Here is a 24,573-nt window from a genome sequence, read left to right as displayed (position 1 = left end):
ATATGTGACTTATTTTTCATTTGAACCATTTCCCATTACATATACTGTACTACAGCTCATGGCCTGCGATGGTAGTCATTTCCTAGATGTAAGCATTGTGTAACTAAGTCACAGTGACACCAATGCACCCACACACAAAGACAGTCATGCAGATAGACACACACACACACACACACACACACACACACACACACACACACACACACATACAAACACACACACAAATGAGTTGTGTTTGAGAGGAGGCACAGTTGTGATGTGATGAAAATGACACAAGACTTCATTTGTTTTTCCTTGTTTTCCCCCCAGGCTGCAAGTAACGGCTCTGATCAGGGAAATGAATGCAGATACTTGGTCATGGAAATGGTTTAGTGTCCTCCAGATGTGCATGTTAATGTCCACCCATGCCAACCACGCACAAACCCACATACACACACTGATACTGAAAAGGAAGTGTTGTTTTTACACCTCTGGGTTCAGGTTCCTTTTTGTTGTACGCTGCTAGTCTCTGCTGGTTCCTTGCTGCCAGACTACATGCAAACAAGTTTAACCTCACCAGCAGACCTGATAAAAAGCTGAAAGTAATTTGATCAACATACATTTTGCAGAGTGTAAACCTAAGTGTCTTATTCACAGATTAAAATCAATTTTTGTGTCATTACAGTGTAAAAAGTGTGATCACGCCCACCTTTTCAGATCACTCAGTGATATAATTTGAAATTCTTTGCACATGTCAATCCTCAGTTTGTATTTTAGTAACAGCAGTCTCAAAATGCCTAGTGTGGTCACAAACCACACTTCTCATTGCATATATGAAAATATAACTACATTTTTGTGATATAACGATCCTTCTAATGACCCTTAAATGTGTTGTCGGTTTGGTTAAGTGCTGATGAGAATTATGTGTGACACTATATGTGTCTCTGTTTATTGTTGCTGCAGGTTACAGACAGCTCTGCTGAGGGAGATAAAGTGGTTCATGGTTCATGGCTTTTTCTTTTGGGTTGTTTTTTTATTTAGCAAAGCAACAATGATTTCTGAATACAGTCCGTGGTCTCTTTGCACTCTGAAATACCTACGACTAGTGATGTCAACTCAGGTTTATTACTGGTACTGTATGTGTCGCTCAGCTGATGCTGGAAATGTGTCTCGAGATCAGAGCTTATTACCATCATGGTGTGAGTTGGTTAGTTAGCTATTAACACCCTGCTGGGCGGCATGAAGCTGGCTGTGTAGAAACATGACAGGTTGGGAGTTTAAGAAATGGTCGCACTGACTCACGGGCTGAGGATCCTCCAGCTGTCGGCTTGTTTTGCAAACCTGCTGCTGACTGAGAGAACATTTGCAAAGAAAAAATCGTTTATAAGCTATTTAGGAAGAAAAATCTTTAGCTGGACAGCTTGTTTGTTATTGCGGTCCAATAAATGTTGGGCTTCATTCTGGGTTGGTTTGTTTGTGTGGCGTGGCAGTGACTAGTCAAACAAACAGGCAGCTCAAGATGCTCTGTTGCTGACTCAGTTAAGATTGCATGATTCCATTCTATTAATATACAGTTAAGTCTTAAAGGAAAAGTTGGACATTTTGGAAGCAGAGTGTTAGATGAAGAAGATGATTGGTACCCTAGGGTGTATTATTAATTTGTTCTTAATTAAATGAGAATTACTTTTTGGTAAAGTGACCCCCTCAGCCTCTCTCTGGACTTTTTAACATGACTGAAATCTGTCTCTCTTTTTTTTGCCCCATAGAGATAATAAGTTGTTCAGTGATGAAGCTGATTGTGCGCTGAATATTCAACAATCATTGATTTGTATAACTGTGATGCATAAGTAGTGAGCTAGAAACAATCTCCAGCCTTGCTCTGTTCATGCCCAGGGTCTTAGCTGCTCGATAATACAAAGTCATTGTGATTGGCAGCTCCATCAGAACGCGCATGGCAATGATTTACTGTTGCACTCTTTTAGTTCATCCACCTACAAGCAAAAGCTCACTAATCAACATGTTTCTCTTTTAATCCATGCAAAAATCAATGTGTTTTACATAACAGTAACAAGGGTAATGTGCCAAGGTATTTCTTGCTAGTTACCTTTCCCCATTTCCAGTCTTTAAGTTAGCCGGCTGCTGGTGATAGCTCCATACTTAGCACACAGACATAAGAGTGGCACCAATCCTCTCATTTAACTCTTGACAAGAAAGTGAATAAGCAAATTTCCCAACATGTCAAACTATTCCTATAACTGTTTTTATACCCTGTTCTTCTTCTGAAGAAAAAAGCAAAAGTTTGACAAAATGTGTATTTCTCGAAGAGCCAACAAGTGTGTGACTTTGTACACTCTACAATATACATTAGAATCGGCACTCTTTCTTTATTTCCATCAAAGAAGTGCAACAAATTATCCAAGTGTGACCACAATGACAAGAGATCCAGTTGTGGCCGTAACCCTTTATAAAACAATATATTCACGCAATACTGAGCTTTCATCATGCCCTCTGCCATCATCAATCTTATAGTTTTGCCCCAGAGTTCTCTCAACTTTGCTGACTTTCCTCTGGTCCGTAAGCTCATTGTGATGAATGCAGCTGCCACTAGATAAAGTGAGAGTTTGTTCTGTCCATTTCACAAGGATTTGAGAGATAATCAGTCTTTCACAAAACTACCAGGCGTACATTATCATTTAACACAGTCTCAGAATAGTTTGTTTTGTTTGTGTGCTGGCCTTTATGAAGAGGCAATTCGGGTGCCAGTCAGTACATGATTTCACTTCTCATTTCATTCAGTTGTTGATGTTGAAAGGATTTTCGGCACTGTCTGGAGAAGTGCGGTTTTCAACTGCATTATTGTATTACAAGTCAAGTAATGCACTGCTGTTTTCTGGGGGACTGAAATCGAGTTAAAGGCCTGTTATACTTTAGTTTTAATCAAATCAAGATTGATCTGACATACCAAACATGCATCAAATGTTTCAATAATCTAAAGGAATAGTGTGTAGGGCATCTAGAGGTAAAGTTGCAGATTGCAACTAGCTGAACACTGCTTGCGTCTGTATTTGACGACCTGGGAATGAGAACAGGCTGGGAAGTGGGTAGGAGAAACTATGGTGGTAATGAAACTCATAAAAAAATATATGCGTTTGGTGTGTGTTGTTCACTCTTTCTCTTCCCCCTTTCCTGTCACTCTACAGCTGTCACTATTGATTAAAGGCAATAAAAGCCAGTGTTTGGTTTGTCCATTCTGGGCTATTGTAGAATCATGGTGATTCAAACATACTGGCGGTACAAACAAGCTGTACTAGAGGGATGAACACCATTCTTCTAAAAAATATTTATTTTTTCGTTTTGATGTTGGTGGTGGAGAGCACTGCCTAACACATCGGTCCAAAATCTCCCAAAGGTCTTCAATTGGCTTGTGATCTGGTGACTGCTGGAGGCCGTAACATATGATTCACATCATTTTCATACTCATCAAACCATTCAGTGGTCATGGATGGGTGCATTGTCATCCTGGAAGAGACCACTCCCATTAGGATAGAAATGTTTATCATAGGATAAAGGTGATCACTTATAACAACTTTATATTGATTTGCAGTGACCCTTCCTACTAAGGGGAAGGGTGGACCTAAACCATGCCAGAAAATACCCCCCACACCACAATAGAGCTGCCGGATCCCCTCACTGTAGGGGTCAAACATTCAGGCCTATACCATTTGGTGTACGTTACATATGCACTTGCCCACTTGTCAAGAATATAGTGTAGGATGACTCATCTGAAAATCTAACTTTTTTCTACTCTCTGTAGACTAGTTCCTGTGGTTCTTGCACCACTGAACTCTCTGAACATTTCTGTAATGAGGGGTTTGGGTACTGCAGCTCTACATTAATATCCCTCTGACAAAATCAGAAAATGACAGGAAATTATGCCATTATTCTGCTTTATTACCCAACATTCATGGTAAGCTGCAGCAATAGTTGATACAAAGTAAAACAATGTGTAAAAAAACACTTCCTGCTGAGAGTCAGTTACCTTAGAAACAGAGGAAAGAGGGCAGTTGTTCAAAAATAACTTGACAGTGAGAGTTTGAAAAAGTCACTATTTGAGGAAGTAATTAGTTAAGTTCTTGTAGAGTAGGCTTGGGACCTGTTAGATTAACTTTATTATGTACCAGTGAAGCACACGTCCCACTATAGACTTTAGATGATTAAGGAGTGCACCTATTTGCAGCCCACAAATCCCTCTCAGCCACCACTGATGGTAGAAATAGAAGCATATGTGGCACAGGCTCATTAGTCATTAGGGACACAAAACCGTGGCATTTTGTTACCTGTTATCTGTTTTAATTAATTGTGTCCTGCAGGTCTGCAACTGATATTATATTATATGATATTATATATTATTGAGTAATTGATAAAGTAGAGTGTAAAATAGTCCAAAAACATAATTCCTTAAAGCCCAAAATGGTGTCTTTAAATTGCTTGCCAACAATCCAAAACCCAAAGATAGTCAAATAATTGTAACATAAGAAAAAGATAAACTCCACATGTTAGAGAAGCTGTAACTAGGTATTGTTTTGCATTTTGTGGTTAATAACGTCAATAATGTCAAATGTCTCTCAGGCTTTTTTTCAACTGAAATCTACTCAGTTTCAGCTACTTTGAGCCGGTAAAGAGCTGTCGTTGTCTTGCTCTTGGTTCAACAGCCCACACACTTTTATGAATGCTAAAATGCTGTTGGATAAATTGAGTAATTTAACATTTCCGGTGCGTTCCTAAACACCATTTTGCGGTGGGAGTATTTAATTTGAATTTGATGCAATCAGTGCTCCGAAGGAAATAGACAGATGCTGATGCACAGTGGTTACCTTATCAGCTTCACAGACAAATTCATACCGTGTCTCGCTGCATACATCCGCACGTGCCTCCTCACTCAATTCTGCCACCTATCCACATCCATCAGACTCCACCTCTCCTCCAATAAGCAGCTCCCTGGGGACTGGTGCACGCCCGTGTTGCCATGGAGACACCTCTCCGCCTGGTCCTGCCGAGCTGGATCCTGGATACAGCGTGGATGGACATTTAGAAAGGGCGTGTTTCTGGTTGTTGCTCTTGCCCGGGCTTCCCAGAAGCCTCAGACTCATTTAACGTCAGAGAGTGGTGAGGAAGTCTGGGATGATTTTCCTCTCCTTGCACTGTGAGGCAGAGCGACAGTTGATTGTTAATGTTTTATTGTTTGTTTTATTACTTTATTGACATGAGGAGTTGACTATTTTCCTTCAAAGCTGCACAATTTAAGGTTTATTACAGTTTGGAAGGCAGAAATGAGCAGTCGGTCACAGATTGTTTTAGATAACAAGCAATAAATAGTGTTCATTTTCAATAAGAGCAGAGTGGTACCACAAAAAGCTACAAGTTGCAATCAATCTCAATGCATGAGACAAGCTCATTTGATGGACATTTTTACAGACTGGGTTGATTTTTAGTTTGACAGAACATCCAGTGGAAAATCGGATAAACCAGCAAATAATTAGGAGGGAGAATTAAGAGTGAGGGATAACCTGGAGAGTGACAGCTGACATCTTGCTGTAGGACGCTCCATCGGTTCACCTCTGCTCCAGCCATTGATTGGTCTCAGCTCCTGTTGTCTTATCTTTGAGTACATGTGCTGCAGCAGTCTGGGCTAATGAGGGAACAGGCGAGATAGAGACACAGACAGAGAGGAACCTGCGCTGACATCAGGAGCATGTCCTCGTGGATCCAAAATTGCATTAATCATTAGGGGATTAATAAAAAAAAGAACAGAGAAATGGGGGATTAGTTCAACGACTGGAACTTGTATTATGAGACAAAGTACGAGGGACAGAGAGAGTGAATTAAGGTCTGGATAAGGGTTTGCGTTTGTCTGTGTCTGTTTTTCATGTGAATTTGGCTCTGCAGTGTAGAGCTCAGATACTGCAGAGCTGAGTTGGGGATTATGTTCGTGAAATTTGGCTCGGAGTGGCTTTTGTCTGGTGTGTGTGTGTGTGTGTGTGTGTGTGTGTGTGTGTGTGTGTGTGTGTGTGTGTATACATGCTCTGCGTGTCTTACTGCTTGATGATGTGAACGCTCAAGGACATTATTTTCAAAGTGTTTAATACCTTCTGAGGCTGGTTATGATTTATAATTTATCCCTATTACATGAAGACATGTAGTTCTTTCCTCTACACTCGCTGCGCCAATATACAGTGTTGTAACACGAAGGAGTCTGTGCTTCTTATTTATTCATTGAAACACTTAAATGCATGCTAAAACATGGCTGTAATTATCTGTAGAGCAGGCACATTTATTGTCAGACCCCGCTATGTGTGAGATAATATTTTAGCTTTATTATCCCGCAGTGAAAAGATCCATCTGTCCTGCTCCTCCTCGGGCTGCCTGCTGCTCTGTACAGCCCGGCTTCCCCTGCTGCCCTCCGGATGCTCTGCAGAAAATCCCTCTCATTCACTGCGCTTCAATTTTATCTCGACTTCATTGCGTCAAAGCGTCACGTGGCCCTTCCAAACAGCAGACTTGCAGTAAAATGCTGCACCGGTGCATCACCACTAGTGTCCTGATTCAGGAAGAGGCGCAGATTTTACTTCTATAAGATAACAAGTAATTAAAGTAATAAGTAAAAAGAGCCCATGAAAGTGTCCATATTGTGCTAGAAATACATGAGAAGCAATGATACCTGAGGTACGGAGGAAAGGTCAGAAGTCCTTTTTTGTGTGGATCAGTTTTTTGCATACGTTCGGAAGTTGTTGACAGGGTTTTGCACCTAGCTGCGTTTTGTTGGAGGGAAACAAAAAATAAAACATTTGAGCAACAAACACTCACACCTTGTACATTATAATTGTGGCTGTAAAAAGTTTGTTTGTAGTTTTGTCCTGTATTCAGCTTTATTAAAAATGGATTTTAACATTAGAGCCTGGCTGATATGGGATTTTTGAGGCTGATATCGAGTTTAGTTGAGAACAATTTCACAGATTACCGACAGATAATGTGAGCTGAAATGAAAATAGATATTTTCTATGTAGATTGTGCGCCTATATGATTATTCAAAGGTACTGAGAAGGCTGTTTTCTTAAACAGATAACTTGTTGTTTTGCATATGTTTAAATAATTTAACATATACATTGTCAACAAATTCTACTTGACATTGCTGAGAGCTGCTTTTATCTGGGCTGCTTTCCACAGTATTGTAAATCTCACCGGACTCAGCAGGATAAACTTTGCAGTGACACCAATATATTACCACAAGCATTTTTTCTGCATTATATATATAAAAAAACAGCAACAGTTTTCATATCTGTGCATATCGGATAACATATACTCCATCATCCATAGAAAACATCCATAGAAAAGTTCTCTTAAACCTCACCTGCAACATAATCCATTTCTCTGATCCCCATCTCTATCTTCCAAACACTCAAACACAAAATATGGCACACTCATGTACGACCCTGTTAAGCTTTTGTGTAAGCACAGGAGTTGGTTTGTGCTGGTCCTTTCTTCTTTCATTAGCCAGAATCACTGTCTTTGTTCGTTTACAATGACCAACTCAATAAACAAAGCAGTAGACTCGAGACAAATGACCAATGGAAGAGCAAAAAGTGAGCACTGTAACTTGTGCAAACCAAGCCTGCAGGAACAGTGCTGGGCTGTTTGTTGTGTGTTGTAGGTCATGTGAAGCACACTGGTCCAAAATGACTTTTTTCTCACACACTACAAAAGGAATGGTAAAACGATCAAAAAATATAAAATTGATCCATATACGGTAGGTTAAATATTTGAAAGGTATTGAAGAACTGCATTGGTAGATCATTTTCATGCCATTCATGCAGCAGCCAACAGGAAGTCAGACAGCTCAGCCAGAGGAAGTCTCAAATGCAGACACTCTCAATCAGCTGTACTGTGAATGCTCTATAGGCACAAAAACTCAAAAGCCTGTGAAAACCTAAAAAACATTTTGGGGAATAGTCGTCCTTTATCCTTCTCTGTCTGCTAACAAGCTTGACAGGAGCATTCATGAGAGTTGAGATGGAAGTTGTCATTTGATGCATTTTTGTAACGCTCTGTGAACCAAACTTTTTAACTGACACTTCACAGTACCGTTCACCAAGGACTTTGGGTGTAATACACCTCCAGTAGACCGTTTCAGTTCGTTCAACATAAACCTTAGTCCAAAGTGGATTTCATTTTTCAACGCCAACCGCAGTCATTGCTAGAAACATCACTGCACTGGGCTGGAACACAGCTGCCAATACAGGGTTCTGCCTGTGAGGGCCAAAGTTCAGGGATCTCCTACATCCTACCATTGTTTTCAGAGGTTTTCCTGTGCTGTAAGGAGATAAGTGTCCACTGTGCTTTCAATTCCTGTCCCTAAACAGTGGAGGAGAAATTATATTGTAGAGCAGGTGTCGAGTGGAAGGGGTAGGGCTCTTGTAACGATAATGTATGGACTCTAGGTCATGAATATAAAGTGTCTGTCATGAATGTACTGTCTGCTCTCATAATGTGTCATATACAGGATATGTCATGATTAACCTGTATTGTAAGTTAGAGAGCAGCAGTAATGAGCCTGCAGAACATTAAAACATGACTCTTGACCTCAGACAGATAAGCAGACGTGCTGGATATCTAAAACTGATGTGTATTTTGCTCACACTACAGATACACTATGCATCCCAACATACTTTGAACTTTCATGAGCTGTTGAAAACAGACTGCATTTTAATATATGTGGACTATAAATTCTAGTTCAAAAGAAAATAGCTTGAGATTTGAGAAGTGTAATAATACTGCTCCATCATTAGTTAATTGTTACAGAAAGCCACTGATTAGAGATGCTCTTAGATTCAGGCAGCTTTGGGATTTGTTTTTGCTTTTGCTAAACATTATTTAGAGGAAAATGTTCTGGACTATATAATTATAGTTGATAAATCAAAAAGCTCAGTAGCTGTGTTTAGTAATGGGAAATAACTAAGTGTTAAAAGCAAAAAAAACAACAATGTTTGCATAACACAGAAAGGCTATTTTCCATTGCATATGACAGAACTAGTAACAAAAGTTCCGTTTTAAGCTCAATTACACAAGCAAAAATCAAACCTAATTGTACTGTCACATTGTCATCCAGTTATAAAGTCTCCTATTATAAATCTTTAAAGGATAAAATTATCCTTCAGACAAAGAATCTTGGTTTTCTATACGTATGATCCCACCAGAGTTTGACCATATTTCAGCTGCTCCAGTCTCATCCCCCCTTTGTCCATGAGCCTTTTTGTCTGAAAATAACCCCCACCTCCCTTCTCCAAAAGAAAAAAAAGCAGATGGCTCCATCTCTAAATAGAAAGCCAAGGCAACACACAGTAGGTCTGCCACAGATAATAGCAGCATGCTTAATCAAGCAATAACATTAAAGGTTTAACTTGCTCACTTTAAATCATGGTTGAGTTATGTTAGGTAGGTGGTCCAAACGGTCCCTGAAACAGGAGCAGTTGCCTAATCCTAAATCCAGACACAGAAGACATCTTCTCCGAGTCCATGCTTTGACTAGTGGGCACCCTGTATTGTTAAACATTAGATATTTACTTATATTGAGAGGTCTGGAAATCAGTGTTTTGTCTTTTGAAACCAAGAAAACTAGAGCAGCTGAGCTGAAAGTGGGTCATCCATGTTTAGCATGTTTACATAGAAATCTTTGGGTTCAAAGCCTTGTTACATACATGCCAGGAAGGTGGGGACGTTTGAGGTGGCTGATGTAGTTCAAGAGACATTTATACTAAGGTTATGTATTATACAAGAAGCGCTGTAAACAGATTTAAAGGCACTTGATTTGTTGGTGGTTTGAACTCGTAATCATTCCTGAGAGCAGTAAAGGCTTGCTGTGTGTATTGAACTGCTCACCAAGTGTTTTATCTACACTATAAACGCTGGTATTTTTAATTTTTCACCATATAGAGAGTCAGATCAGAGACAGTCACAGATATCAGAAGGATTTCTTTATGTGCGAAGTGTAATAATAGTGCACAGGAGTTGTTTTGGTGATGTGCAAGAAGATTAACCATCATCTTCACTTTTACTGCCTACATTCACAGCATTTCTCGTCCTCAAAGATCGAAAAGAACCACAGAGGGGTTCCTCACTTTGAATAAACCACAGCCAATGAAGCCACTCAAAGAGCTGGGAATACTTAGGGAATAATTCTCCAATTGCTCATGGTTTCTTAGAGGGAAGGGCACACTTCTGGTGTGTGTGACCTATTTTTCCAAACCCCTCTGTCGAATTGCAGCGTTGCAGCTGGTGGTTCAGAGTTCCCTTTTTGTGTTTTTAAAAGTCCCTGTCACTCATGCAAATCAGTGGCACATTTTCCTGGGGCATTTCTCTTGGCTCCTCTGCTTTTGGCAATGGTTTCTCTTTTAAAGAAAAAAATACATCGAACAAACAACATTGCAAACAGGGAGCATAGTTGTATGTCTGGAAAGCCAAGACATTCTTGACAGCACTGAAGTTGTAGTGGTGGTATCTCTCCCAGAGCTCTGGTTCAGGGCTCCCACTAAAAACAGAGCTTTAAGCCCTGAGAGCTGGGAGGGAGAGGGAGGCCCCTGGATGAAGGGGAGGGCAGGGACGCTGGTTAACCACAGAGTGAAGCATGCTGCTCGAGGCTGAGGCCAGGCGGCACGACATCACAAGGAAAGAAAAGGCCCGCCCGCAGAACATCACTGTTTCAGTTCCAATGGCAAGCTTCCCCAGCAGTAAGAGCCTGTGCATATATCCATGAGGAGAGCTTGGCTGACCAAATTACACCCTCAACAGCATGGAAACACAGTCACTGTGTCACTGCTGTGGTTTCACCATCCAGTCAGCAGTTCATCTGCTCGGCAGAGTGTCACTGCCACGGCTCAGATATGTATCAAAGACAGCCTATGTTCCTATTTTTGAGGGTTATAACTTCCAGTGAATCATGTTGTAACTCAAGGATGTCACAACATGCAGTCCCATACATTTAGGGAGTATATATTTCAGTTTCTGCTTTCTAGTGAATTTCTTTGCAGACCTTTTTAAGACAGAAATAAACACGAAAGAAAGTCCTTTTGAGTGGAGGAAAAGCTAGATTGTGTTTATATTAATTATGTTATAAATTCTGCACATAGGAAATAGCACATTAAGTGTATTACTGTTGGAATGCATTGCTTATAATGAAGAAATTAAACATTTTCCAAAAATAAAAAATCTAAGAACCACCAACCTTTACTTTTTCACCACACAGGTTCACTTGGAGAATTCCTAAATGTCACTAGAAAAACAAACACTGTAATTAAACCAGTGTTGGCAGAGCTGTGATCTTGAATTCTTGTCATTTAATTCTACTGCTAGACTTGACTCAGGGACTGTTTTGTGTGCTCTGTGTGTTAATGGTGTTTTTAATGTGACAATAAAGCATCTTTAACATGAGATGATCAAAAAACCTTTTCTTTTATTGCTTTCTAACAAAGAACACTCATTAGTTCAAGAGTTTTCCTTCCTTTTCAAAAGTGACACCACGCTTCCTGTTTACTGTAGCTCCTTCCATCAGGTCGAGTTTTTGTTCTGCAAAATAGGCCTTTCTCTGTTCCTGAGCCGAGGCATCATTGCTGCTGATGACAGCTCTACAAAGGAATCAGGTTTCTCTCGTGGGTTCTCACTGGCATGAAGGATCTGTAGCAGCTATCTGGCGGCATTAGTTTCCTCTCAGGCAGAAATGTTACTCTATTACTCGATCCAAGTGAGGGAGTGCATTAGATTCTCATTAAGTCAGTTTGATCTCACAGTACGTCCAGAGTGTAGACACTTATGAGAGGTCATACACACAGGTCATCTTACTGGCTTGGCAAGGAGCCTCAATGGTCATTCTCACTCTCAGCTAGAGACTTTATGGTTGCTGCCAGTCTGAAGAAGTGTTATGAAATGGCTTAGACAAGTAAAAGAAAAACATCTGATGGTTGTTGTGTACACCAAATTATAAAAAAGATTACAGATGATTCATTTTCTCTATCCACTTTGCTGCTGTAACATTGGAATTTCCCCATTGTGGGACAAATAAAGGAATATCTTATCTTATCTTATCTTATCTTTATCATCCCTGCTTGGCTTGTGTTAGAGGGCTTTGGGAACATGTTGCTCTTTACATATTTCCTGTAAAATATTATTAGCACACAATATGGGTACTGCAAAATCCTATCTTAAATGGTAAGATAGGATGGCATTTGCTGGTCATCATATTAAATCGTTGATTTTTGCGCCTGGAGTATTTTCTTTCCATTTCTGTTTGTTTTAGTGGCTGATACTGGCTGAAATATCCCCTGTAACACCCAGAATCCTGTTGATAATCATCCTCATTACTGTGGCAATGCAGAAACTGAAGTTAGTGTACTGAAGATGGATACCTGAGAAATATGCTCTGTAGGGCAAATAATAATAATGTAATACACAAGCAGTGCTTGACATTTTCGTGACATTTTTGACCAAGACATGTTGTGACAGCAGTGTAAACAGATGACTCATACCATTTTTGTCTGGTGTTTTGATGGACAGAGATCCGTAACCAGCTGGTGGAGCAGTTCAAATGCTTGGAGCAACAGTCTGAGTCTCGTATTCAGCTGCTTCAGGACCTGCAGGAGTTCTTCCGCCGCAAATCAGAGATTCAGCTGGAATACTCCCGCAGCTTAGAGAAACTGTCCGAGAGGTTCTCCTCTAAGATCCGCAGCTCCAGGGAACACCAACAGTTCAAGTGAGTTCCCCTCCCTGCAGAGTGATGATTAATGATATTTCCTATAATTTATGTATATCTACAGTATGCTTTCCAAATGAACATAGAAGAACATTGGAATGCTGACCTCATTCTGTATGATAGATAAATATTGAATGTGCATGATATTTACTAAAATAGAGCACTGTCGTTTACTGTCTTATCTACAATTAAATATGTGATTGATGTTCAATTATATTTTTAGGATAAAAAATAAAGTGTAAGAACTGTAGATTGTTTGTTTAAACACAAAAAAAGGGCAGATAGGTTTGCTGTATTTTTTCATCCCGGAGTAGTGGTTCTCTCAGGGTGCAGGTATAAATTCAATCAATATCAAAGGGCTGGGCAGTAGCCTGAGAGGTGAAAACCCAGGGCAAAATAAAGTCCACTGTTAACCGATAAGCATTGCTCGTTAAGTTGATTACTACTAGAACACTGTAATAACTGAAGCCTGCATATCAGCGTTTTTATCACCTCTCATCTGGATTTCGATGGCTGGACAGTAACAATATATTGTTTAGAGAGATCTAACTGAGGAAATATAACTTAAACTAGGAAACTGGATTTTGAAAAATGAGAGGCAAAGGTCTCCCTCATCCTTGGTGGAAATTATGCCCCTAGTTTGTGCGTTGTTGTTTGAAAGAAGCAGCATTTTCATATTTGCTTTCCTTAATGTTATTTACTTTAACGCAAGTGCTTTTTGTTCAGTTTGAATGTATTTTTTGTAAAGTAAATGCCCCTTTTCTCCTTCAGTATGAACCCAGAGCACAGTATGCCAAGTGACTTTATCCTCCTCTGAACACTATTTATAACCTGACCATAAGACCCAGCCCTATAGTGCCTTCTTTGATTACAGTGCAGAACTAAACAACAAAACACTCCATTATCATTATGCACTGTGAAGGAATATCTATTATTACTGTCAAGATCTTTATGACGTCTTCAAATGTCAGCTGGTTCTGGCATGATGATGGTGATGATGATGAGAATGCAGTTCATTAAAGAAGTTAAAGACGGTTGAGGGGTGGACATAACAAATCCAGTGCACTCGTGACACTGTAATTTAGCACTTAACTCTATGGAAGAATGCTTTGAGCAAAGGTTTATGCTTCATTATACATCCATTATGTACAAATATGGCATACTCTCAACAAGCTCTGCCTCAGACAGAAACCTGTGGGTTGCAGCAGAATCAGCGTGGAGGTTGATATTAAATTAAAAACCATGTAATTATCCAACATAGATTAGTACAGGTACCGCACAGTGTTATTGGTATTGAGTTTTCTACATTGTTGGCTAGATTAACCTCTATAGTAGGACTTTAACTTTAACTTTAAAATGACAGAATAACAGAATTACATTTAAGTTATAATATTGCAATTATAGCGTGAATAATTTCCTTTTTGTTTTGCATGTAATATCTTATTGAAATAAACACTGTTTCGAAGAGAAAGGTTAAGCCGATGGCAGAGTACAAAGGCAGGAGGCATACATTTTAGGCATGAAGGAAACAATGAATAAGGAAGACCACTGAATGTCACCAGATCAAAATCATGCCACCCGTAGCCTTGACCCATTTAGACTTAACACTGAAATGTACGCTGGTAAAAAAAAGAGGGATCGTTTGCACAGAAACCACCACTAACACATTGGTACATGACTCACGCAGGGCATGAAATTAAGCGCTGCCGCTCCCAAAATCAAGCACCTCGGGCGAGCAGACAAGATTAGTTGAGTCTGGAAATGGGACACTAACCCAGCTGTGATCTGGCAGAAGATCTCAGACATAAATCTACACCAACACACGGTGTATGCAGTCTAACCCCAGCCATGATTCTTACAAATGGAAACAGGAGGACTGCATTCTTAACATTTTCATATTTTAAATCTTACTTTCAAGTTGTAATGTGTAACATGAAGAGGCCAGAATACAGAAAATAGATTGACTCCATATACTTTACATATACTATATATACAGTTAATACATTAAATACAATTGATACATTTAATCGCACAGTAATGTTGACTTCTGCACATGCATATATAGTAGTGCAACATTAAAAATACATAGTGTGTGCATACAGTACTTTTCTGCTCTTATTTGGGCAGTTTGGACAATGTAAACTTCCATCAGGTTCACCTTCCCTCTTGGTCAGCCAATATTAGTTATTATTGGATATACCTGCTCTTCCTGCCTTTGTGATTTTATTGGTCACAAATTAACAGTAGACACACAATGTGGGTCAGAAAATCAAAGTACTTTTTCTTCAGTCACATATTCTTCACACAGAATATGATCATGTAGAAGTGTGTGCATACGTACTGAGAGCAGTGTGTGTGAAATGGAGGAGGATTTGATAGGATAATTGAATCCAGCTGTGGTAGAGGAGGCATGATTCACTCTGGCTGATAGTAGACAGAACTGTGCTGTTGCTGCTGAGACACAGTGGCTTAACCTTTGGACTGTACAGTTGGTCTCTCCCACACATCGAGGGACAGGTGTTTGCAAAAACACCTGATCCTCAGACACATGTTCTAATAATATTTCACTTGCACACTGCCAAGATCATGGAGTAAAAGCCTGAAGCCAACAAATGTCTCAGTGCAGCGTCACACACTCACTCATCTCTCACACACACATACACACACACACACACACACACACACACACACACACACACACACACACCTAAATCGACATACGGGTATGACACTTTTTTAAATGCATGTTACTTGCTTTATTTAAACTAAATTAAAAAAAAAAGTGATACAACCTAATAACAAGAGTGACAGACCACAGAGGAAGTGTAGGTGGGAGGCTACTACCTATGCATCTTCCTATAGAGGATGTCATTTTCAATCTTCACTTTTCACACTGAAAGTCTGCTAGTCGACATACAAACCACACAAACTCGTATTAAAATGAAAAGTCTTCATTTTTCCTGCTTAAAGAATATACAGTGTCCATTAAATTCAAACTGGCCACTATCTTCCAAAATGTGTTTATGCTTTTGGTGAAGCCACAAAAAGGCTTATAACATAACCTTGTGCCATGCACTCCTTGCCTGAGCATGCAGGCAACCACCAATCCTGGTAATCAGCTGTGACACGCCCTTTACTGTGTCTTTCCTTCCACTTTAGTGTAGTTAAATTCATGGCCAGCCACCAAAACACCAAATAGGCCTAGGCAAGAAAACACTTGTGTGTGTGTCCAGTAAAAACACTTCGGTGGCATAAAGCCCAACCGTGCACTATCAAAAATAGGGAAAACTGTTCAGTTTTGGACACAAATACGAACCAGGGACCAGGAGACAGAAGTTTAGGTAAGTTATTGTCACAAAAGTTGAAGATGGATCTGAAGGTTTAGCTGGGGGTTTTCTTAGAGTGTAGTGGGGTACTAGGGATCATAGCAGGCAAGAGTGTTGTGGATCTATTGTCCAAACTGGCAGACAGAAGACAAGGACATGGCTGGACATGGCAGGTATTTAGGCACCTGAGACACAGGCAGAGCACAGGATTAGAAGAAAAGATCAGGAGAGCACAAAAAACAAACTAGCAAGGATGAGTACTGAGCTGTTATGTCTGTACGACTGTGGAGACGGTCTGGTGAAGTCTAGGTTTAGTACTGCACAGGCTTGTAGAGTCGATTAACTGATCAGCTGCAGGTAGAACGACAGGAGAGAGGGACCACGCCCAGCAGACGCACATGGGAGAGGCACGGCTGACACCCTAACAAAACATTTTATACCCTTAAGCCTCTTTATTTTGTATACACAATTAGCTGCTTTTGGTTTTGTCTGTGTTCCCGACACCCTTCAGCATGCATGTATCTTTCAGTAAATGTATTTATTTTTTTTTTTAAAGTGTGCTCTGTAAACTCTGCATCATACTGCAGAGGACTACTTCAGAAGCAGCCTTGTATCTTGTGCCTAGTTATACCTTTATATTTTTGATCAAAACAGAGCAGTAAAATTGAGTCATATTGACCTGGACGGACTTCCATATGTGCTGGATCACAGCCTACAGTCTGTTGGCTGAACCCTTCCAGTGCAGATTCATTAGCAAGCTGAATGCCACTGTGATTTACAGCTACTGCAGCTACAGCTACACCGCAGCAACCCGACCAACGATAATTTTGCTCTTCTACTTTACCTCATTTGCCACAGTGAAAAGACACACTCAAGGGTTACTTAGCTGCTTCATACTGGAGTTGCTTTGCCAGATAGTGCACCACTTCCTTTTTTTCTTACCGGTTCACAGTTCCTGAGAGACAATGGCTAACTTGATTTTAATTATGGACCAGACGTTTCAGGGTATATCATGAATGGGATATTAAATGTAGCTCATCAAATTAGAGACAATCGGTATCGTCTGCCTGTCATACAGACAGATATAACATAGCACCATTAGAAAGGCAACTCATGCAATATTGATATAGAAAATAACCTGTCTGGGAAAGATAAGACAGGGCTTGTAGTGGTGTCCAAATTGGTGTGTGTGTGTGTGTGTGTGTGTGTGTGTGTGTGTGGGTTAATCTCTTTGTGTGTATCCAAGCGATTGGTTTGGGAGGAGCTGGGGGAGAAAAGTGTTTGGTATCTTTACAGCACCAGATCTTTGTGGAGTATATTTGAGTTATTTTAGTTTGTTCTAGCTCATTTCCAAGTGATGTCTCTGTTGATTTCATGGTCAGCAAGGCACAGCTTTGAAAATGTATCAATGGATATTCCAGCATGTGTAGTGTAGCCAGAACACGTCGATCTTTAAAAAGCCCCTATGAAACAGTGTGATGCAATGCTTTAGTTATGATATAATTATGAAGAATGATGTCTGCTGCTGTAGGATAGTACCAGATGCTTTTTAGGCTTTGCGCACTGGCATTAAACGACAGCTAGCTGTAGTCTCATTTTGTGTAGCTATGTTGTTGAGCCATAGCTGGGTAAGGGTAAAAGGTTAAACCGTATCCGTCCAGGCTTGAATTGTTTGAACACAGCAGTCAAACCCCTGCTCTTGTCAGGTTGACAAGTCAAGCTGGTGGAAGTCAGCATGTACAACATCAATAGATTAGCTGGTTTGCAGTTTGTTTTTCAGATCTTGTCAAACCCTTGCCTCCTCTTCATTGACGCTGCACTGTGCTCTGCTCCGGTCCGGCCCCTGTGTCTGTGCAGCTGTGCATTATCAAATGTTGGCACTGTCCTCTCAAAAAAAAAAAGACCCTGCTACATGATGTGCAAATCAGCAATGTAGCATTTTGAAGCCCTGCTTGAAAACGGGGGCAAAGAAAATTTGAATGGCAAAGCTGGCGGCATGTGCCCACGTGCCCCTTGTCTTTTGAAACTGTGTTTGGCTCTGTCTCCTTTTCCTTGGCTGTTTCATTGATAAGCAGCAGGCAGGCAGTGTGGAGGGGATTAAAGGCCTTCACAGAGCCGAGTCCTGGTTTGATAAATACACACTTCCTTCTGGAAATCCTGGCTCAGACACATCATAGGCTCTGGGTGATTAGATGGTGGCATCCAGTGCAGCCGTGACTAAAGCACATGCACTGTTCTACACAATGCTTACTTCTTCGGTGTATGGATGTTATGGTGACAGCTTGCCATCAGTTTATCCTTGAATCAAAGGATTATTGCAATATTCTATACTCTTTGTTTCTTTATTCACTTCCACTGTCTCTGTGTCTGATCTTCTTCACGCTCTCCCATGCATTCACAGATTATACTGCATGTATGTATCTGCCTCACAGGGGCAGTGAGGCAATGCAGACCTTGTAAAAAAAACATGGAGACAGCCAGGCAGTGCTTTGCAGAATGAGACAGATGTAATAGGATGCCAGAAAGCTGCACTTGTCTCTCCTCCTCCTCTTCCTTCTCAGTTCTCTAGAGACTCTCAGAGCTCATCGTTTGCCTTCTGCATGTTAATGATATCCTGTGTATAAATACCGAGGGCATGGAGCCATCCAAAGCCAACCTATTCAAAGCCCCTTTAGATTAATTGACCCACAGGCTCTCGACTGATACTCAGCCTTTTTACGGGAAATCAGCGAGCAGAAGTAGGTACGGCGTAGAGATGGGAGAATGAGTTTTGCTGCATGCTGAAGTCGAACCTTTGTGATAGATAGGCCTGTATAAGAGCCGGTATAGAAAGGGTAGTGCCTCTGTCCCATAAAACAAGTCAAGGAGCTACATTTATTACTGTGTTAAAATACTCAGCTCCCAGAGATGCAGCTGGCACAGGCCTAATTATCGACCTTCTGCTCCTAATTCCTGTGAAATGAGGACAGCGACTAGGGGAAAAGAGATCTTGTGTCCTTTGTCTGTTTCTCTCTTCAAGGCTTTAACCCTGAACATTAAGAACATATACCTGGTCACTTCCACACCTTCCTATTCATTCATTTACAGATTTTTTTGACCAAATAATAATAGTTTTTCTGTCAAAATTTCTTTTCAAATTCAGTAGTTGATGAGAATAGTTAGTGAGACCTCTGTTGATAAGTGTCTGTAATTAAATGGATTGTCATGCAAGTTTGTACAGACAGTCATGGATTGAAACCTACTGACTTTGACTTTTTCATTAAGCAACACCAGCAGCTCAACTGGTCGACTGAAAGATCTCCATATCTACTTGATGGATTTCCAAACTTTTGTACAGATAGGTAAACGTGATGAGGATGCATTTTAATAATGTTGGTGATACTCTGGGTCATGTAGTGCTATCATCAGTTCTAAATCTTAATTTGCCCAATAGCCTACTAATGATGTTCCCATCATCCTTAGCTTTTTTTGTATTTAGTGCTAATTAGCAAGTTAGCATGCAAACATGTCAAACTAAAAACATGATAAACCTTATACCTGCTAAACGTCAGCATGTTGGCATTGTTATTGTGAACATGTTAGCATGCTGACATTAGCATTTAGCTCAGGCACTACCATGCCTATAGACATATATTCTTGCAGAGCAAAAATACCTTTAAGTCTAATAAATTCCTTAATTGTCGGTTAAATTCTAATATTATTGGTGTGTCATGAAAAGTAAATAACCAGGTAATCAAATGAAACATCTAATGTAAAAGGAAAAAGTGACTCAAGCTGCAGATTTAGCAACAATATTATATTGGGGACGACAGATCCACAAGCACTTTAGCCATCAAAAAGGCAAAAAGGCCAGGATTTGGGCGCCCACATAGCTCAGTGGGTAGAGCTGGCGACCCATGTAGTGAGGCTGAGTCCTTTCTGCAGCGGCCCAGGGTTCAAATCCAACCTGCGGCTCTCTGATGCATGTCATCCCCTCTCTCTCTGCCCCCCCTGTCTATCTTCAGCTGTCACTGTAATAAAGGCAATAAAAGTCCAAAAAATATACTTTAACCTGATTTACCTGTAGTGCACAGAGACCAGTGTTTTAGGGGGAAAGCTGAGGGACTTAAAAAGGGACTAAAATGCAAGGTTGGTTGTGCTGAGGGGTGCGATGAAGCATCTCTGACCACTTTTAGGGATTAGCAGAGAGTAGAGGTGCTTGTTCCCTAAACCTCTCAACCAAAAACAGCAATTATACACCAAGGAGTTGCATCCCTTACAGGCAGATAGGTCAGTCAAGCGGAACTGGCACAAAATTAGGTGAGACAGTAGAAATAGGCCATCCCAGTGGAGTGAAGGATAATATGGTCCACATTAGGTCCTCTATTGTTAGTAAAACCTAAAATCCTACCCAATGTCTACAAAGTCTGTCAGTCAGGTCATTTTGATACGGCAAATTAATGTCCAGTTTAATCAGTTTTTATTATTACTTTTTGATTGCGAGAGTGAAATGTGGAGTGGACTGATGACTGGATTTTCTCAGCTCTTTCAAATTACCATTACATTTCTGTAATCGCGAATTAATTGACTCCCCTTTCAGACGTAGTGCATCGCAGGACACCATTCTCAATCTAACAGTGAAGAAGCAGGCCCAGTAATAGATGGATGAAGTTTACTACACATGCCATTTTGTTTTCTGATGGTATGAGAACTAGCACAAGAATGTGCTGGTGTCCTGTCAGCGTGATGTAAGTGTGTTCAGGGCCAGAGTTAAGTAAAGGAATAATGGGGAAAGCACTCTGTGTAGCTAGATATCAACTTCATTAGATGTGATTAGCATTATGGAAGCTCTCTGAAGGGGGGCTCTTTGATGTTGGTGCTGCTCATCCCTTTTTTCTGCTCCACAGTGAAACCTTATCCCCCACCCTGCTCTGGCTCTCTCCCTCCTTTGCTCTCATTTCCCTCTCTCTCTCTTTGTCTCTTCCTCGGGGTTGGTTGATTGATTAATACTCCGATAGGATCCAGACAAGGGTATGGGTTTGAAGGGATTGCGTCTGTGTGCCTGCGTCCGGTTCAATGTCTATGTGGTTGTGCCTTGGTGGTTCTATTTGAAAGCACCTGAGGCGGTTTTATGGTTTAAACTGATTATGCAGCAATCAGGGTCCATGACTCTCTGGATCATTATGGTCACCAGTATTGTGCATTTAACAAGTTGATGCCTCACTAGACCTTAGCATTGTTTGGAGTGTGATGGAAGAGAGAATGGAAATGATGGCGTAAGGGAGGAAGACATTCAGAAAGAAGCAAACATTGTATTGTATTGTATTTATTTTTATTTCACAACGGTTGTCTTGTCTTAGCAGATCATATCTTTAGTTATATTGTTTACTGTAACAATAACTTCAAATGCTTTCATCTTTAATTTGTTCAATATCCATCTAGTTATTAGAATAGATAAAAATTCTGAATATTTTTTTAGCGTTGCTCTTGGGATGGCAATTTATTTGATGTATTGCCATGCAAGTTTGTGCAGACATTTGTGATCCCCAGAGGACATGATCATGACCACTGTGAACTGGACATTTGTGCTTTTCTGTACAGCTATTTGGTAAATACACATAGAATTTGGTACAGATATTCATGTCCCCTCAAGGGTGTAATAACTCTGTTGATCCCTTCATTTTTTTATCCGACGCCGTCATCTGGTTAAAATTTGACTTTGTCCAATACTCTGGTTTATGACCAAATAGCTTCAAAACTTGTGACATTCCTACCAGCCTCAGATCTACTTTATGTTAAGTGCTAATCAGGTAATAAGCATAAACAAAAATTTTATCTGACAAACATTAGCGCACTACCTTTGTGATTGTGAGCATGGTCGCATTTTGACACAAGCATTTAGCTAAAAGCGCCAGTAGCCACTCACAGTTGTTATTCCTAATGTATTTAATGACCATAAAAATACATTACCAGCTATCCATATTATCCTGGCTAATAATCCTATACCCCTCTATTTTTTTCAGGAAGGACCAGCACCTGCTGTCCTCAGTAAACTGCTGGTACCTGGTGCTGAACCAGACGAGGCGAGAGAGCCGTGACCATGCCACCCTCAGCGACATCTACACCAACAATGTCATCCTTCGCTTGGCCCAGATCAGCGAGGACGTCATCCGCCTGTTCAAGAAGGTCAGTGAGACTATCACCCTCCCCTTTTTACTACTACTCTCTCATCACCAGTGCACAAAATATCCAGTCCAGGAGTCCAAAACACAATAACCAAGCAATTAGCTTTAAGCTTTTATTTGCTGAGTTCATTCTTGTGCCTCCATGTTACTACAAAGTTGAACTAGCAAGTTACAATTCGCAGCAGCTGAAATTAGTTCAGTTTGGCCGTAGCATTCAGACTGATGGTAGCCGAAACAAACGTGGTGCTTTCACTCAGCATACATGGAGTTTATAGAAGGTGTAGAAGTTCTGTCAAAATATGGGAATGGGAAAAGTGAAGCTGAGACCCCCTGGCCCAAGACTGGTCCAACACCCTGCAGGCCCGACTAGTGTGAGCAACGTTTGGCGCGCTGTCAGCACATAGCAGAGATGATTGAGGTCTTATCCAAACATTGGAACCGTGTTTTCACCTTGCAGGCCTTCCTGTAGGTGAGCTACACTCTACTTACTAGGCTCCATTCACATATGACTCTGTACGTGTGTGTGGATGCTTGTGTTTGTCAGAAAATGTGCCAAAGCTGAAAAGGGAGAAACATTCCATCCTTTTTAAGTCAGGTGCCCTCAGGAAGCGTTTTCTATATTTGAAGGAATGAATGGATGGCTCTGCTGCTGCTTGCTGGCAGACATATTGGGAGGTATAAATAATGTATCAAAAATGTCATGGAGCACTGGAGAAAATTAAAACTGAAATGAATGAAAGAGCTTTGGATGATTGACTGTCGGACATGACAAGGTGATCAAGGACAAAAAGTACAGCTGTTGACAAAAACTTCATCAAGGGCTTGTCTAACATAAAAAACGACCAAAACTGTGACTTATAGTGGGAATATTGGTGATAGATTGTAATTTATATACTATATATATATATATATATGTTTATATACATATATAAATCATCGGTTTTCTGTCATTGCTTACATAAAATATCTGTTTTATCATCTTAAAAAATGTTTTCAGTGATGCTATTACTGTTCATTTATTTATTGATTGATTAATAGTTTTTCTCTTGGTTGTGTCTAGTCTAAGGTTGTCATAATTTTCTGTGTTATTTAGTTGTAGTATATTTTTTTTATGTCTGAGAATAACAACAAGGAAAGCTGTCAAATAATGCAATTACAGCAGAAGTGGCAAAAGTGAATGAACAGAAGGCAGTTTCCCTGCTGTCTGCTCAATACTCCGTGACTCTCTGTATAAATTAATTGCAAAGAGAATAAATTAATAAACTACATCGGATGCAACTGTGCTACTTTTTGCCTTTCATAAAGGGAAGATTTTCCGAATGTATAGTCACAAGCGTTACTATAAGGGCTGTTACAATATGACCTGCCACAGATCTTACATTGTGTTGCATCACAGTTGTTCACTCGCTGGTTGAACCCTCCCTGCTCCCCCTGAGCCTCTGCAGTACATGCTGCAGTCTGTCTCACTTCAGAGCCACTGATGCATACAGATGCCATTCACCAGCTGCTGGAGCCCTCTGAGGATTTTCCCCATTTATCACGTTCTGTCCGACGCTTGCTTGAGTAGGACTCAATGCCTGCACTCCAGATAAAAACAAAGTTAAAACAATATATCCCGTCTATTTTACTATGGTTATTTTTGTTTTTATCTCCTCTGGGTACATTTCATAATCTAGTTTAGTGCGCTGTTGGAGCAAGATGTTTTTGTGTTTTTTTCCCTCTCTGATGATTAGTTGTGTCTCTGACTCACCAGTAGCAAGTTTTTTCAAGCACAGTTATTATAGCCGAGCAGGGTGTGGACAAAAATGTTAACTTTCATCTGTCTATGAATCCTTCTGAACGGGTGGTTAGGAATGGTTTTATTTGGGATGTGTGTGTGTGGGGGGGGTGTGGGTGTGTTCATAAAAGAAGTGCATGAGTACCTGCCCTGTCTCTGTTCCGTTAGTCATTGTCTATACTGTGAAAGGTGCAGTGGGGTTTTCTTTCAGCACAGCAGCTCCTCCTTGTTATATTGATCTTTCAGAAAATGATACGTCTCATAATGATTCATATGTGCGATGGCTATTATGCGTCTTGCTGAGTCACTGTGTTGCAACAGAATTAATGAGTCAGTTGTTGACACTGTTGAAAGAAGTGCCTAATATTAGTTAGAGAGCACAGGGGGTGTACAGAAAATGTTCTGCTATTTTAGATATTATTACCATATTTGACAGGAAACCACATGCTGAGCACCTTTTGCAGCATTGTAGACATCGACTATTGTTAGCCGCAAACCAACAGCCCACCTGTCTAACCTAATTAACTGTAT

The 24,573-nt window shown here is 40.4% G+C and overlaps 1 protein-coding gene across 2 annotated transcripts in view; it reads left to right on the top strand.

Annotated features, from left to right (window-relative positions):
- srgap3 (SLIT-ROBO Rho GTPase activating protein 3) overlaps nucleotides 1-24,573 on the top strand; it is a 59,343-nt gene that overhangs the window by 3,576 nt on the left and 31,194 nt on the right. For both annotated transcript variants that reach the window (XM_051415191.1, XM_051415190.1), the window contains exons 2-3: nucleotides 12,580-12,775; nucleotides 22,104-22,266. In XM_051415191.1, the coding sequence (XP_051271151.1) occupies nucleotides 12,580-12,775; nucleotides 22,104-22,266 (359 nt within the window). The remainder of the gene's footprint in view (nucleotides 1-12,579; nucleotides 12,776-22,103; nucleotides 22,267-24,573) is intronic.

Source organism: Dicentrarchus labrax, unplaced genomic scaffold, assembly GCF_905237075.1.
Source record: "Dicentrarchus labrax unplaced genomic scaffold, dlabrax2021, whole genome shotgun sequence".
Taxonomy (NCBI): Eukaryota; Metazoa; Chordata; class Actinopteri; family Moronidae; genus Dicentrarchus; species Dicentrarchus labrax.
This window is presented reverse-complemented; position numbering and strand designations above follow the sequence as displayed.